Source organism: Tympanuchus pallidicinctus, unplaced genomic scaffold, assembly GCF_026119805.1.
Source record: "Tympanuchus pallidicinctus isolate F22 unplaced genomic scaffold, pur_lepc_1.0 scaffold41, whole genome shotgun sequence".
Classification (NCBI taxonomy): Eukaryota; Metazoa; Chordata; class Aves; order Galliformes; family Phasianidae; genus Tympanuchus; species Tympanuchus pallidicinctus.
Genome location: NW_026294760.1, coordinates 689,471 through 706,777, shown reverse-complemented (window position 1 = coordinate 706,777; position 17,307 = coordinate 689,471). Strand labels below are relative to the sequence as shown.

Below are 17,307 nucleotides of genomic sequence, written 5' to 3'. Positions count from 1 at the left end.
TGTGGGATCTCAATTGCTTCTACAGCTCTTTATTTTGAAGGGCACTTTGCAGTCTCTCAGTGCTGGCATGGAGGTGTCTGTGTTATCTCTTTTACTTGCTTTGTAACCAACTCTCCAATTCCTCTTACAGGTCTTCAGTTGCAATGTTGAATGGAACGATGGAGAAAAGCAGATCTGTGGGTAGCATCTTCAAATCACTGGCAGGCCGAGCAATCACAAACCTGGGAAAGCATTGGTATGTGAGATTCAGACTGCTTGGTCAGCCTTTGCACTGAGTCTGGGACAGGAAGAATGCTGCAGGGCTCTTTGTATGGATAATGAGTGCATCTGCAGAGTTCTTTGGAACGCTGAGACAACACGCAGAGTTTTATTGTACCTCCCTTTGCACCTAGGAGTGGCCAGCTTATTAAAAACGAAACTCGTGAGTCTCTGAAACAGCTGGCAAAATGTGTGATAGATTTTTTAGTTGCTCAAAATCTCTAAATCAAAACAGAGTGTCTGTCTGAGATCTGGAGATCAAGCAATCATGGGAACCTTGAAATGGAAAGATTTGGAGCAGATGGGCTCAGATGAGGCAGTTCTCTCTGCCCTCAGCAGTGTTATAACTTCATGCTCCAGCAGCTCTCTAATGAAGAAAAGATAAATCACACTTCAAATGAACTTCAGAGAACCTCATGAAAGTACCAATAAGCATTGGATCTCCAGAAATAACTGGAGAACCGTGTTCAGATTACTCACCAGTTTGCCCCAGATGGCCTTAGTTGCCTTCAAGGATGTCTGAACTCGAGACAAAAATAAGGAATTTGGATTGCCTTCCACAGATGCCTAACTTCAAAGTCAGGACTGGCATCCTTTGACTTACAGTACAACTTAAAATGAAGTGTACTTGCCTGTTCTTGTATGGATTGGGCTCCTCCATCAGCCTGTAGAGGCCAAAGCAGAGTATTCCAAATGTGTCTAAAGCTTTGCAGTAGATGTCTCCAAAGGAATCCTCCTGCAATGAAAGAAGCAAAAACACTCTTGCCTCAAAGGGACCAAGCTGGACAACTCAGCCCAGCGCTGACACTGAGCCAACTGCCCTCCCTGTTCACTTTTAGTCTCATTGTGTTTGGTAAGAAAGACAGAAAACAAAATGACTGATCCCCCCAAAAGGTTAGAATCTAATATAAAGCCATCTGATGTCTTCAGTCTCCTTAAAATATGGCTTAAGCTACACAACGATCTTCAGCTGTATGAAACAAAGCTTCAGGTAACGACAACCAGCCTTTCTGTTCTGGAAGCAGTGGGGATGAAAGCTTGATCCCTGCAGCCCAAATCCATGCCATGACTCACCAGGATCCCTGACAACCACCTCTCAGACAGTGGCAGGAGTGCCAGCTTGCACCTGACTTGGTAGGGATTTTGGACCACATTGCCCAGACTTCTGCTCAGTCTGCTGTCCTCTTCTCCCAGCTGCTCCAATGCTGGGCTCGTCCTGCTTGTCACCAAAGCCTGCAGCAAAGCCAGGATGTGATGGTTGTAGTAGGTCTGCAAAGGAAGAAACAAGAAAAATGTAAAGACTAAAGGGTATGCCTTGACTGCTCAAAGGCAAACAGATTTTACCACCGAGAACGTGATCAGACACTTCAGAGAGTTGTTTTTGTACACTTGGCTTCGTCCTTAATTACGTTTAAAGTTTTCTGATGCAAAGATTGGAAGACAAAAACACGAACCAGCATCTTTTTTTTTTTTAATTATTTGATCTATATGTGTTCTCTCTGCCTGCAGTGCATCAAATAACCCATTTCCCACCCTTTCTCAAAAAAAAATCTAATTTCCTACATAGAGCCACTTTGTGGAACCTGTCGCCTGTGCTCACCTGAGCAAAGAAACTAAACAAGGTGCAGAGAAGGAACGCTGCTATTAAATCCAAGCTCAGCTCAAATCCTCTTAAGAACTTCTGACCATATTGTCGGGCAAAAAGGTATAATGCTGTTAGAGTAATTCCCAGCCTTTTAAAGTAAGGAGCTATAGTCCAGGGTTATCCAGGAGTGATACAGCTTCAGGGGAATCTGCACTTTACATATTTAACAGAAGCGTGCTGAGCTCTTTAACATATCATTGCTGTACTTTTTGACATCAAAAGGATTGCATTTCCATACGTGGATGAATTAATAGGATTTGCATGTCACCCTCATTCTGTACTTTCTTGGCTGAGTTACACGGCAGGGGTTTGAAAGGCAGGGAGCCACGACAGAGGTGTACATACACACCGGGATGCAGCACACTGTGTTCACAGTGGCTCTGGCTTTAAAGCAGCAGCATTTCCATGGCGTGCCCATGAGGAGTTCTTTCCCAGCTGTTGTCTGGGTACAACTTGAGATAAGGACACTTCCTAGGGATGAACCTGCACACAAAGGCTGTGCCAGAATCCATCTCCCACCGCCAAGCAGCTGTGTAATCCCACTCACTTTGTGTTGCCACCAAGCTTTTAGAACCAGTCCTGTACAGCTCAGGAACCCACAGCAACTGCTCAACAGCAGCATATTTCTCTCCTTCTTCCTTGGATTTTTTCTACTATGAGGAAAGGTTGAGGGAACTGGGCTTGTTTAGCTTGGAGAAGAGAAGGCTCCACGAGACCTCATGGCCTTCCAATACTTGAAGGGAGAGTATAGACAGGAGGGGAAATGGCTGTTTACAAGGGTTGATAGTGATAGGACAAGGGGGAATGGTTTCAAGCTGAGACAGGGGAGGTTTAGGTTAGATATCAGGAGGAAGTTTTTCACACAGAGGGTGGTGAGGCACTGGCACAGGTTGCCCAAGGAGGCTGTAGATGCCCCATCCCTGCAGACATTCAAGGCCAGGCTGGATGTGGCTCTGGGAAGCCTGGTCTGCTGGTTGGCAGCCCTGCCCATGGTAGAGGGGTTGAAACTAAATGATCATTGTGGTCCTTTCCAACCCAGGCCATTCTATGATGATTCTATGGATTTACAGACTGACTGAATCTAACATAAGGTGCTCCAGCGCTCTAAAGCAGAGCCAAGTGCTGATCATTCTTGGACAGACTTGGAATCTATGCTGGAGTGAAATTTTATCCTTTAAGACAGGTCATGCTAAGTCTCAAGTTACTTTTTCACTTGACACAAGCAGCCATTAATTACTATCTGGATGACTGACATATCAGGGAGTAGCAGCAATATAATACTTTCCCTAACACCTTCTGAGAAAACCATAACTGGACTTGACATGCTTATTTTGGACTGCTTATCCCTTTGATAGCTTTGTTTTGTATTTATTCAATTTCAGCAAAACTGCCACCCAAGCACTATCCCCTTGGACAAGAACTGAGAGCGATGCATGTGGAACTCAACTCCAGCATGGGGAAGAGAAAGAAAGGGGCTTTGGGGAAAAAAAGAGATGGCAATTCAGAAACACCAGCTTGTGAGCTGAATTTCAGTTTTGCTGCCAAAATCCTGGCTTAACTACACCTAAGAGTCACCACAAACTATAGCACTCAGCTTTGACAGCAATTTATAGTGATCACACCATCAGGATGGAATCAGATGTACCCGATTCACTTAATGCAAATGCCTCTAAAAGGACATTACCAGGTATTTAAGGAGAATCAACATGAATGCTTCCTTTAAAACCTGGTCTTGTGAGTCAGCAATGGTCCAAATAGGTGGAACTTTTCAGAAAAGAGCCACTGGGTTAAAAAGTCCCAAGTAAAAAGTTCAGTTGAGTTGGAAAAGATTTTCCATCCAAACTTAAGAGTGAATTTCTGCCTGGGTGACAGTCAGACAGATGGGAAGAACTGCATTTTCTGTTCGTGCCCATGGTGCTGTGATGAAGTGGTGGTACTGAAAGCTGCCTGTTCCCTAGTTCACCCATGTGCCAGACCTGTAGGACTCCATTCTATGTGTCCCAGGTATTCAGAATTCCCATAATCTTCTCAGCAATGAGCATCACTGCCGGAGCCTCCACCACAAGGCCAGCTGGTGCTGAATGCAATTCCAGCATCAGTGGCTGCACTTCCCTTTGGGGGACTGTTAGTAACTTCATGTTATCAATCAAAATGTAAATAAATCAGGCAAGAGGAGAGAGAAAGTTATGAAAAGCTATTAAAAGCACTCTGAATGTTCCTTCAAATACTAGCATGAGTGTATGAAAACCAGGGAGAGCAGCTGCTGCTCACAGCATCACTCAGGTGTGTCTCCTGGAGCCCTTTCATTCTATGGGACTTGCTACCCCAGGAAACCAGAGGCCCACAGAGCAGTCTGTTGGCAGGAGGTTGGAGCTGGCTGGTCTGTAAATGTCCCTCCCAACTCAAACCATTCCAGGATTCCATGATTAGCAAATTGCTTAAACAGGAATAGACATGTTTAATTCTGAGGGCACTGAGTCCCGTGCCTTTCTGACACGTGTGGCCTTGACCATTGTTAAGGGCAGATTAAGTGGGTTTACCCTGGCTGATAATCACTTTGTTAACACTCCAATGCCACTAAACGTGACAGGAGGAGATACATCTACTTACCATAGACAAAAGAGAATTCAAGAAGCTATCTGAGAAAATAGCTCCTGCAGGGGCAGCGGTGGGGGAAAGCAGATCTTCCTCTGGGATGTCAGAACTGCTGCTGGGAGACTGATTAATGAAGTGGGCATTTGGTGAAAACTCTGTTGGATAAGCAAAGAAGAAACAGGAGACGTCTCAGCAACGAAAAGAAGCCATCTAGGATCAGAAAAGAAAGCTAATACAGGGAGCTTGCCATTCTGAGGCCAGCACTAGGAACAGCGTGCTGCATTAGGAAGGAGGAACAAAATAGTGCTGCTGACTGATGGCGCAATGGGACACAAAAGACACAGAAGCCTCAAATTGATCTCCCAAGCAAGTGCTTAAAGATAGGAGGCCAAAATTAATTCACCTGTTTTGAAAAAAAAAAAAAAAAAAAGGAATAATCTGATTTCTTCCGCTCGTTTTCCTGACCTAACAGGAATGAAATGACTTCATTGGCTTAAACTGGGGTTAGAGTTCCTTACACGGCTGTCCTTCTATTACAAGGCTGACAAAGTGAGGATCCCTGTTCTTGCTGCCTGAGGTAGTCCTGCAGAATTCCCCCCCAATCAGAAAGTGATTCCTTTTCAGCTCACCTTCTGTTCTCAGGGAACTGTTAAAGTGTGCCCTGGCAAAAGTGCTCCTGGATGTGCTGGGTTTGTCCTGGCACTCCAGAACAGCCATTGAGCTCTGATGAATGACAGCAGCACAGTTAGAGAGAGACAGGAGGGCTGAAAAGAATTGAGATCAAGAACCCATGTCTTCCCATTAAAAAATAGAGAGAGCAAGGAACTCCATGCAAGTAATGATTGATTTCTATGAGGTCCCCTTGGGCCGGAATGCATTTGAGTGTATCATTTTTAAAGATGACTAAAGCTAGCCAGAATCACCATGCTATTAATGCCTCCTGTTGTCTTGCAGTGTCGGTGCCATCCTTCAGCCGTGTGCTCTCAATACAGATATTTCACCCACCCTGGCTTTTAGGAGCTGGCACTGCTCTGGAATTAATCAGTGTAGCTCCCCAAGCCAGCCTGCAGCACCAGTCCTGCAATAGGGGTCCAGCTCTATTTTCCACACTGTCCCTTCTCCTTCACACACTCACAGGATCCCTGTTTGCTTGCAGATGGCTGCTGTTTATCCTGTGTATCTCCAGCCCTTTATGGTGTGGGTTTTTAGGATGTGCTGCTCAGGTTAAGTGCCTGCTTACAGTAGCCCTGGGAGTCCAGGGATTCACTCCAGTTCAGAAGATGACCAACATGTTGAAATGTGCTCAGTGTGAGGGATCTGGACCGGCAGACACCTCCACGTGCAGCTGCCATTTAACTGGCCTTGCTTTTGTGCTGCCAGGTTTTAAATTGGAGCATCACAGAACTGTAGGGGTTGGAAGGGACCTCTGCAGATACCACAGTTCAACCCCACTAAAGTGAATTCCTCACAGCAGGTTGCAGAGGAAAGCATCCAGGTGGGTTTGAGCATCTCCAGAGAAGGAGACTCCAGCACCAATCTGGGCAGCCTATTCCAGGGCTGTGTCACCTGGATGGTAAAGAATCTGGGGGTTATTTTCCTTCTTAGCCCATCCTTGTAACTCTGAACGTGTTGCCATGCTGTTGAAGACCACAAGTGGGGCAGCCCTCCATGTGCTGAGGGACCAGGCTCGACTCATAATTGTGTCAAATTGCTGACATGACTAAAATCCAAGTTATGTCAACACATCACAGATGTTTTCCCCTCCATGACACACCACATCCTGGAGAGAAATCACATTGGAGCGATGGCTGTCTGCAGACATTAGTGTGACTGCACAATACTTTCTCCCTGGGCCTCAGGAGCCAGCTCAAAACATTTCTGAGGCTTTTGGACACAACGGAAATAAAAGCTGAAACCGCAGCACTAGAGAGCATCCAAATATCACACCAGGGAATCCAACAGATCTGAAAGACTCTGAAGAAAGCTTTATCTTATCGGTTTCTGCTAGAGAGTTTCAGTCTAAGGGCTGAGCAGTTGTTTGCTGCTTTGTGGTGGCAGGAGTGCATTTGTCCCATCCCCACCCTGCAGACGTGTATTGCCCACATACAAGCATTGCTCCAAAGAAGGAAGAAAGAGAAGCCAAACCTGAGTGCAATGCTGAGAATCCAGCTATGACACCCAGCAGCATGCTGTGCTGATGTGATGTTCTTGTGTCAGCATTCTGAATGGAGCAAAACATCCACGTCATTGGGGACCACCAGCCCAGCATCACCACTCTGGTGTGACACTGACTGCTGCATTACTAATCAATTAATTAGTGCTCGTGTTCCTAATTAACAAATCTAGTTTGTAACCATCAGGAGACAAAAGCAAAGATAAAAAACCAGCCAAGAGAAGTGATGGAAGAGCTCCATGGCTGCTCCAGTTATAAACACAGTTTAGAGAGGCCAATGGAGGAAAGCCTGCAACAGCCACCACTAGAATCCAGAGAAGAGGAGAAAACCACCGCAGTGTTTCAGAAAGGGGAGGGTTGAAATGTAGAGAATCAGGCCTTGGTTTGCCTCATTTTGTTGGGAGATGAAAACTGGACATGAGATCTTTCTTTAAATCTCCACAGAGAGGGAAGCATGGCCAAAGGACAAGTCTCTGAGCACAGCTGCTTTTGGTGGTGTCTCTTTCTTTGCTGAAAATAAAGGGAAAGCAGGAAAGCACGCTTCTGATTGATTTATCATAGTGAAGTCTGTACCCAAAGGTGGGATGAATGTGGGCCACGTGACGAGAACACAGATCTCCTGAGATCCAGTCTAGCAGAACAGAACAAGGACACTATCTTCATCCTAAATGGATGCTTCGGTGTTTTGCTTCACACTGAGACCTTTGTAACACTTTGTTTTATTTATTCTCCCGATAAACCATCCTGACTCCTTCAAAGGCAGTGAATTAACATCTAAGTCAAACCTTTTAATGTTCCTTGGACATGTAGTGCGTGTCGCTTTCTGCCTCTGAATTCTAAAAAGGCCTGGGCTAAATAAATAATGCAGCACGCATATTGCTGCTGTGAAATTCTTTCCTAAAGAATAACTTACTCAGCTCTGTAGTGATGGGGATCCTTTTATAACGTGGCTCTGATTGATTCCCCAATGCTCTTGCTCTGAAAACAGCATCTGTAGAAACAGTCAATAACAACATGAGGAGAGAGGGAAGTCAGTGCAAGCAATAAGGGGGAGGGGATAAAAATGAAACCAAGACACAATAGTTCAGACTGACAAATGTAGGAAATCTTTTGCCTATGACTAAAAATAATGTCATTGTCATGCAAAAAACCCAAAGCATTTCCTATATTTAGAAAGTTTCTTGACTTGGCTTGCTTTTCCAAGGCTTACTTTATTCATTCAAGGCTTCAAAGGACGAGAAAAATAAAAGCTCTCTTGGGAGCTGCTTATTGACATCATTACTGGAATATAATTACCCTCTGTGGTGCAGCAGTGATGGGTTCCAGTGCTGTTTGCCCCCAAGTACCCAATAAGTTACGCATAGAGGGAGGGGGTTTTGTTTTATCCTTCCCCTTCAAGGATGCTGTGTGTAACTGGATGAGACAGATGAAGGCCAAAGGCATAGGCCATGAGTTCTGAAGACCTGACAGTCAAGAAAAAGAAAAATCCAGAAGTTCCTATAAGCATATATCCTTATTGCTCCAAGTCTTCCGGACAACTGACTTGTAGAAGCAACCCCAACCCAAAATCTTCTCTTTTTTTTTGATTGTATACCATCTTGTTTCCCTTTCTGTTATACCTGAGCTTTTCCTTTGCTGCCCAGCACAGCACTGGGGTAACTGAGGGTCAGGAACACCACATGTAGCACATGTGGTTTTATCACAACCAAAAGGATGAAATCTGAACTCCATTTTGCAAGAGATGAACCTCGTTGAGATTCAGGCAGTTTGTAATGACTCCTTATCCCCTCCGAGGAGCAAGCGAATATTGGAGATCAACCGTTGTTCCAATCATCCATCCCTGAGGTCAGGAGATGGACCCACAAACATCTTGCAAGAGATGGCAGGAGTCACCACACCTCGAAGCAGCAGAACAAGCCCACCCCAAGCCCAACAAGGCATCTCTGAATACACACAACTGAATGCCTGAAGTGAATCATTGCCTGCACTGCACCTCTCCATGCACTGCACCGGTTCATTTGAGTATGTCTGATCACTGCCTGGATACCTTTTCCTTATGTCAATATTTTTCCTATGGAACAGTACACAGCGCTCCACCTGAAATCCTACAGACTGGCAGGGTGCTATTACAAAAGATTACTTAATTGCAGATTACTTCTGTACGTTTGAATTTCAGTAGCTTATTAAGTTGTCAGATTTAATTACCATTACATGTTTAGATTATGCCACAGATTATTTAGTTCGGTACCTAGGTTTGCCAACCTGTTTGCGTGGTGACATGACAGGGTGATAATTACAGCATTACTGGAAAACCTAAAATTTTCCATGGGAAAGACTAGAAGTCCTTGGCATCAGCACGACCTCAGTGAACGCTCGTTCTTGTGAGCGTAAGTAATGTTTACCACAGCATGGGTCTGGTTCCCTAAGAGCTGCCTAATTCTCCACCCCATGGAACAAGTAATGCACAGAATGGGCCTGGGTTGGTTGCTCACCCTGAAGTCTAAAACCACAGGAAATGCAATTGATTTGTGATTTGTTACAGCGTCCAAAGTGAGACCATGTTTGCTGCGACGTTTACCAAAGCACCTGAGCTCTGAAATGCAGATTTCACTGCTACAGGTTGCTGCCTTTAACTACTGCAGGAGGTGAAGTGACACCGAGTTCAGATCAGCACAGGCACTGCCTGGCTCTGTTACTGCTACTTGCTGTTCTCACTGTTTCCAAGCTAACTTGACAGTTACCCAGGCTGGCAAATTTCCTTGCTGTTCTCTATCTGTCGGCTCTTTCCTATCTGCAGTTGTCTTCTGTGCTCTTTGCACAAAATAGGAACTCTGCAAGGCAGCTTGGGAAGGCTTTGATGAACAGATGCTCACATCTCTATTTTCCATGTACGCATTGTAGTTCAGAGCTCTGCACACAATGTACTGTGATTTTGAATCATTAGGCAAAAAAATAAAAATAAAAATGCTGGAGGGTGGTAGAACTGTGGCTGATAGGATGAAGGGGCCTTTCTGCTTCGAGTCTCCCTCTTTTCCATATGTACGTATAAAGATGCAGTAGGTACTGTATTTATCTGCCATTACAGAGATATATAAATTATATATTTAAGAACATATTATTTACTTCCTCTCTGTACACAATCAATAATGAGTTCCATACATCTTTATATACATGTAGCAATAAATACATTAGTTAAAAGTAATTAACAATTACCCCTTACTCAAATATCTCTTCTAAATCATTATTCTCCTATTCTGACAGTACACGCTGTATGTTGATGTTATTTTGCCTAGTTATTATTAAAACACCCTGTCTCTGCCTCACTGTAATATTTTCTTTGGCACAGCCATTGCTTTAAAAGCCTAGAAAGATAATAAAGTATATGGGAAACACTTAAGAGAGCCATCCATTTCTCAGCCCGTCTTCAGTTAATTAATACTTCCATGTTCTCGGGAGGAGGACAAATCTTAGCTCTTTTGCCAAATTAAGGAAGGAAGAGACACAATAAATATTCTGCTGAGCTGAGGCTATTTTTGCTTCCATCGCAGTTTTTTCATGCTGAGAACAGAGCCCACCTTTTCAAGCCCCCAGGGAAAGGTGTTGTTTTTCTCCTTTGGAAGGATGGATAGGGACTCCACTCACAACTGCTTTTCCAAGTAATACAGCAGTTACCAGCTCTCGTTGCCATTTAGCCTCCCACAATCGTCTCTTCACTGGAAACCTTGAAGTTTCACTCAGAGCTTTTGGGAGGAACTGGCCTATTTCCAGGAGCAGTGCTGCTGTACCTCTCCTTTGCGAATGTGTAGCTGCAGAAATTGGACTAGGCTGTCCAGCCAGCCAAGCTAAAATGGATTTCTGGCTGTATTCACTGACATTAGTCAGGATAGATGGGCTGTGGCTCAGAGTAGTGACAAGTGATGCTTTCACCCCTCCCTCCTTTCCCCTCATCAGCTCACAGGCCAAGGGAAGCACGCTTACCCACTGAGGATGAACTGAGCTTAACCTCCATGGATCGGACGTTGAGAGTGGCTAGGATGCTTTCCGTGTCAACCAGGGAAGGATTGTTTGAGATAGGAGTGCTTGAAGACAGAATGACACAAGCAGCGCAATCCTGGACATTCACCGCCTTCAGATCCGCACAGGAGAGAGCACTACCCTGATCAAACCAAATAGGGATAAGGAGAAATCTGAGAAAGCTGAACATTAAGGACCATTGAAAGTGAAAGGTGAACAAATGTATTTATTTCAAACCCAGCTGGCACAATGGCATTTTGGAAGGGTCTTCAAATACAAGCAGCTTTGGTCAGAGAAGAAAATTCATGGTTCTAAATTTGCAATTCATCGGACAATTAATTCCCCATTTCCAATCACAATTATCTTCTCAGGGGTAACCGCAGTGTGAAACCACCACCATCTGCCTCTGGCATCATGGACAAGCGTGATAACATAGAAGGCATTACTTTTGGATCAGCCCTCCTGTTGACAAATGCTTTTAAAACACCTTCAGAAGTGCATGGGAAAGCTACAGAAAAGGGAGGGGGAGGGAGAAACAAAAAATTCTCACCGAGAATAACCACAGCTTTGGGAAATTCTGAATAAATTTCCATTCTCTTTGCAGGTACTCCAGTGGCCCAAGGAGAATTATGTCTTTCAGCTCATGGTAAAGGAAATTTGTCGCTCGTAAGGGCATCACAAAGTCCTGCAGCCCGATCAGTGGTGAGTTTGCATCACCAAAGACGCAGACCAAGATGTGATCCTGCAGGTACAGCACTGCTTGGTTCTTGCAGCTCTGAATTGGAAACAGAATTCTGATAGAGCAGCTGATAGGATCATCAGATTTAAAATACCTCTTTGCCTTGTAACATCTACAAGTAGAATGAGAATCATAGAATCATAGAATCATAGAATCACCAAGGTTGGAAAAGACCTAAAAGATCATCCAGTCCAACCGTTCACCTATTCCCAATAGCTCCCACTAAACCATGTCCCTCAACACAACATCCAGCATATTTACCAAACAAAGTGTTTGTCCTTAAGTATTTGGATTCCAAAGGTATCCTACAAAAAACCGGTTGATATAAGGCATCAAAATCACATAACGCAGCAACAACAGTTGATATCAATTCCAGGTGCTTATTGACTGCTTTGTCCCGGTGTTTTTTCCCTGCCTATCTGTTTACATTTCTCAAATTAACTAATTAATGCAGTAGTGGGGAGGAAGTATTGCTTGGTACGTATGGCTGCTGTCTCATGGTTGGTAGGTAGGATGGATCCCCAAAGCCAGGTCTGTCACAGGTGCAGCACTGACAGCCACATCCACCAACCAGGAGCTGCAGGATCCATTCCCACAACGTTCATTCCTATGGCAGTTTTATTCCAAAGACAAACAAGGGTTTTTTTGTTTTTTTTTTTTGTCAGGGAGAAGTTTCCTGATGAGAGATTAGAATCATAACCAAATTAAATGATTGTCTCTAACTAATTAGATTAGTTTAAATTGAATAATGAAACCTTTAGCTGTATTTAATGTAACATGCCTGAAGACCAACGATTAGTCTACTGAATGAAGCTGAACAATTAAAAACACAATCTATTTTATGGCTTATTTTATAGGAACAATTGGAAAAACTATTACTGCTGAACTCTGCAGAGGAAATACACAATTGCAAGATCAACAGGAGCAGTCAGATTAGTGAATGAGCAGCAGGGTGAGGTGAGGCATTCTGAAGACACTATGGGAGGATGTAGGCCTTCCTACCAAGCTGGGGTCAGGAAAATGACCATAAAATTCCATCAGTTCTTAAGCATCTATGCAGAAGAAGTGAAGATGCAAATTCACTAAAAACACTGAAGTGATTTAAGAATGCATACTTTAAGTAAAAGTCAAAGAAAATCGTATTTTTATGTGTTTAGATGCCCTGTGTTCTGCATAGATGTCCTATAGGAACTTCTGAAAGGTATATGATCTAATTTTCCATGAACTGCATGAAGTGCAAGAGCTATTACACACTTATTTTCTTTGTGGACATTCTTAAGCCTCATAAAGAGCCTTTTGCACAGCCTAGCATAGCTACACAGAACCGGTACAATACAAAAGTGGCACATGGCAGTTGTAAGCCTTTTCCTCGTGTAAGTCTGCCTGTAAGATCTTTTCAAAACATTACCCTTCAATTCTCAGAGCTGAGCTCCCAGTCCTATTGGGATATTTGCCCATTTGTAATGACTAATCCTATTTTGGTGGTTGCTGGGCAATAGGGTCCTTTTATTTGCTTGGAAGGAAGCTGCAGCATTTCAAGCAGCATGAATTCCAGCCTGCTACAAGTCTCCCAGCTGGCAGAACAGCTTGAACATTCTGTATTTTTGATGAAATCTTTGATCACCTCATTGCAAGATTTGGTTGCCTACTCTCAGCTCTCTGGCAGCTCTGAGCACAACCTGCCATTTCTAGATAGGATTTGTTCTTTTACGGATTAGGCACATGAAATAAATAAGCCAAACAATATTAAAGGTACCCAGATCAATAGGGCAAGGGACACAAACGTGCAATGTTTCAAACATTTTGTTGAAATACAAAACAGGTATCAATGGGACCTTCCTTTGCACATCTGCTGAAACGCTCTCCAGAGATTGGATGCCTACCCAGCTTTAGATGAACACAGGAGGCATTACCGATCCCTTGTTACCTTGGAGATCCTTCTCTGTTCCCAGGTTACCACTTAAATTAAAGCAAATATGTCCATGGAATGAGATTCAGCTCCCATCAGTCTCTGGTCAAGACACTTTAACTGCAACAGGGGTTTGTGGTCTCAGCGTCTCTCCTTCAGAGCAGGGTCAGCTCAAGGAATGCATTTAAACAACAGTAAACCAGAAAGTGCTGTGCTCTCTGCTCAGATGAGCACTTTGGAGCCTAAGTTTATTCCTTGGAGGATAAGCAGGAATGTGTGAAATACTAAAGGCCACCACTGGACACCTACCAGAAGAGCTTCGTGCAGAGGAACAGCATCACACTGGTGGAACCTTCCTGTTAGATACAAGGAAACTCTGTGGCTCTCCTCCTCCTCCTGAGCATGCAGGGCTCTGAAACAGAGAAAGCAGCTTCTGAGCTACAGAACCTCCAAGCTGAGATCACATCTCCAGCTGCTGCTGCTGAGATGCCCTCCTCATTGATATTGCAGTGTTTAGATCCCTTAAATGGCAAGGAAAAGTGAGGAAGTGTGATTCACAGGGGCTACGTGGTGGAGGAATTCCTATATCAGTTCAGTGGGTCAAACAAGGTGAAAAATATACCGTAACAAGTTTTTAATACAATCATTGAAATAGTCGTGATGATTATGGCTGTTTGAGCTTGGTTCCTAAAAACATTTTAAATAATGAGTTCTTCAGTGGGGACATTCATTGAAACATAAACGTGGTCTCAGGAGCAAGAAGTTAGCAGGAATTTTTCCCTCATCTTCAGCAACTTTAAATAAGGCCCATATTGCAGAATCTTCTTCTGCTGATGGAAAAGACCTGTTTGCTCAGCACTCTCTCTCCACCTTCACTGTAGGTAGAGGAGCCCTGAGCAGTTGTCTTAGGAACAAAGCTTATTTAATCACTCTGGAACTGAAATAGCAACAATGAAAGAAACTTGCCATCTAGGATTACAACATACACTGAACACAACAGCCTTAGTGGAGCTGTATGACCAGGCAAGTGTTTGGTCCTGACATTGTTTTTCTTGTCCAATTCATCATTATCTTGTCAATGCAGTATTGAGATTAACAGAGAGGAGAGGGGCTTTGCTAGAGGAAGGTGCCATCTACTGCAAGGCTTGCAAGGCAGATCGAGCTGTGCTCTGAACCAACTGATTTACACTCAGGAACTCAGCTTAAAACTTCTTAGTAAAGCAGCAGGAACCTGAGTTTTTACCCATTTTTGCACATGGCATTGTGGAGTTTGCAGGCTGTACCATGATGCCACGGCTGCACAATTAACCAATGCTCAGGATAAGCAGTTTAAGTCAGTTATTTCAGCACAGCCATTGACTTTTCTATTCCACATCAGACTCTGAAAGATCAGGCTGGAGCTTCCTGATGGTTTCTGCCTATTCCCCAGCTCTTGAACTAAGGGACATCCATTCACCACACGTCTCCTCCTCAGATAATTCATCTTTAGGCCACTGATTAAATGGCATTTTGGCAAGCTGGAGACTCTTCTCACAAGCTCTCTTTACTTGATTCACATTCACCAATCAATCAGTGTATATATCTCTATCATAATAAAGACATCATCTATACACACAACTTGTCAGAAATGACAACTTCTCCTTTTAATATTATAGGAAATATATACACCCGGGAAGAAACACCTCGTGGATCCACAAGGCAGGGGAAAGAGGAGAAGATAGCAGCAGACCTGCTTTATCATAGCAGCACCCCCCTTGGCAAGGCCAAGCACACTCTCATTTAACAAACCATTCTTTAGTTTGGGGTTTTTCCTGTCACAAACTCCACAGATTACATGATCCTTCCAGAAATCTGATTTTCCTGAGACACTCATAAGTCATTCTGCATTGGACTCCGAGGAGCTTGAGGATGGGGGCACGAGAACTGATACGGTGTGCTACTCTACAGAGACAGAAATAGTCTCTAGCTGAGCTGCATGAGTTTCTTACTGCAGCTATTAGGTTATCTGGGTCACAAATTGAGTGTGTTGAGTGCACAGCTATCCATGCTTGCTCTCCTTGAGTCTAGAAAGCAAAGAGTGCCATTCAGAGGATGCTGTGCCTTGCCATGTCAGTGCCATTGCTCCCAGATCTGCACGTATCTTAGCCTCCTTTAGGGAGGAGCAGAGTTTCACACACATGCAATGGAAATTGCCATTGCCTCTGGGGCTGCTGCAAAGCCCCTTTCTCACTTCCAGGCCTGCACTATGAGAATACAGTGCTTGTCTGGGCTCAGCTTATTCATCACCATGGATTATATCACTCAGATCGCAACGCATCAAAGTGCTCTCCCTACCTCACAAGGAACTGTGAGGCTTAATTAATTAACAACGCAGAGGTATTATGTGTCACTGCAAAGTGTTGTAATTTAGAGCATTCCATCCAATAATTAAAAAATATCAGGCAACAAGTAAAACCGATCTTAAAAATGAGTAGTTAATTTTTTTTAATTACATCCACTGAACCAAATCCGCCCCTAAGCAGTGCACATGTAATCCCAGTGAAGTCAGCACAGTTGTACAGAACTCACTGCAGTACAATAGGCAGTTTTTATCATTTATACCATAGCAGCTCTTAGAGGTTCCCCCCTCAGGTTTAGGGCTGTAGGCACGAATGACAAAGGCAAACTAAGCTGAGCTGAGAAAAGCTTAGAGCAACACTGGCACTTAAAACACACAGGGAAAAGCTGAGTCCCAGTCTAACAGGCACTGCCCTATGCTGCATTCTCACATGCAGCCAGGATCCTCAAACAGCTCTGAGGGATGGAGCCTCAAAAGGAAACAAGGATCTGGCAGTGCAAGAGGAACTCAGAATGCCCTGGATGGTTCCCCAGGCAGACCAGCAGGGCTGCTTCACTCCAGAAGATGCCTTCTGCTTTTGGTGTCCAGCCTCTTCTTCCACACCCAACTTCCACCCCACCTACCCCCTGGCCAACACTCCGCTATTAAAGGATCCATTGTTCAGCCATCGATGTAAGCCAGGTGTCATAACTCCAGCTCTTTTTTAATATAGCACAGTTATTGTAGGAGAGCTGGTTACAGCTTCTGCAAGCAGACCTCACGTGTCAGAGCTCTGAGCCATCATTTCTGACAGAAAACAACAGCCCATTATTCATAGCATCCCTGATGAAATCTTTACTGAGGTTCCCCCTGAGGTTGCACAGCCTCTCATCAGCTCCAGCACATGCATGTGTTGTTCCTTCACTGCTCCTCAGGCTGGGCACAAGCTGGGTTTTAAAACCAAAGCCTGATTCTGCTACCCACACACAGAACAGCAGCTTACTTCGATTCCAGAAAGGCTGAGCAGAGAGTAGGACAGCAGGCAGCTCGAGAAAGGCAGGCAAAATGCAGCTCCTAATTATCAGATTAAAGCCTTAAAGCAGTTGTCACATATGAAGGGACAAAGTGGAATTTGGCAAACGGGAAGGGAAAAAAAATCCATATCTTCTCCTAATGATAACTAATCTCTGAAGACAACCTTGTCATTTTTTGAGAGCATCTCAACAGTTCCCTCTTTTTATTTCTTTTTTTTTTTTTTTTTTGGTCACCGCTTATCAAAATTTGCATGGCTAGTTAGTGGGTTAATTTAATTACGAGCAGCGTTTATGAACAGCCTGATGGGGGATCTGCAGAGGGCAATAGAATCTGTTCTTGAATTATGAAATTGCACACACTACACATCTGGAAGCCGTCATGGGACAGATCGCTGCCTTGTAAATGCGTGTTGAGTGTTACAATATTTTACTAAGCACTCCCAATCTGTCAAGGTTTACAGGAGAGTGGAGACTGAGAACATTTGGGATCATTTGTGGCTTAGAGCCATTAGCTACTTCCACCCACTTATTGTGACATTATTAAGAGCAAAATAATCTCAAGAGCAGAAGTTGGCGTGGTTGAGATCTTAGATAATAGGAGTGATATTCACTAAGGGTCACAA

The 17,307-nt window shown here is 44.0% G+C and overlaps 1 protein-coding gene across 1 annotated transcript in view; it reads right to left on the bottom strand.

Annotated features, from left to right (window-relative positions):
* Positions 1-96: 96 nt before the first annotated feature.
* Positions 97-17,307, bottom strand: part of KCNU1 (potassium calcium-activated channel subfamily U member 1) — a 41,140-nt gene continuing 23,929 nt past the window's right edge. Inside the window, exons 20-27 of the mRNA XM_052701898.1 lie at positions 13,643-13,745; positions 11,236-11,460; positions 10,650-10,827; positions 7,585-7,662; positions 4,514-4,653; positions 1,333-1,527; positions 891-994; positions 97-221 (exon numbers count right to left, since the gene is read on the bottom strand). Of these exons, the coding sequence (XP_052557858.1) occupies positions 125-221; positions 891-994; positions 1,333-1,527; positions 4,514-4,653; positions 7,585-7,662; positions 10,650-10,827; positions 11,236-11,460; positions 13,643-13,745 (1,120 nt within the window). The 3' untranslated portion in view covers positions 97-124. The remainder of the gene's footprint in view (positions 222-890; positions 995-1,332; positions 1,528-4,513; positions 4,654-7,584; positions 7,663-10,649; positions 10,828-11,235; positions 11,461-13,642; positions 13,746-17,307) is intronic.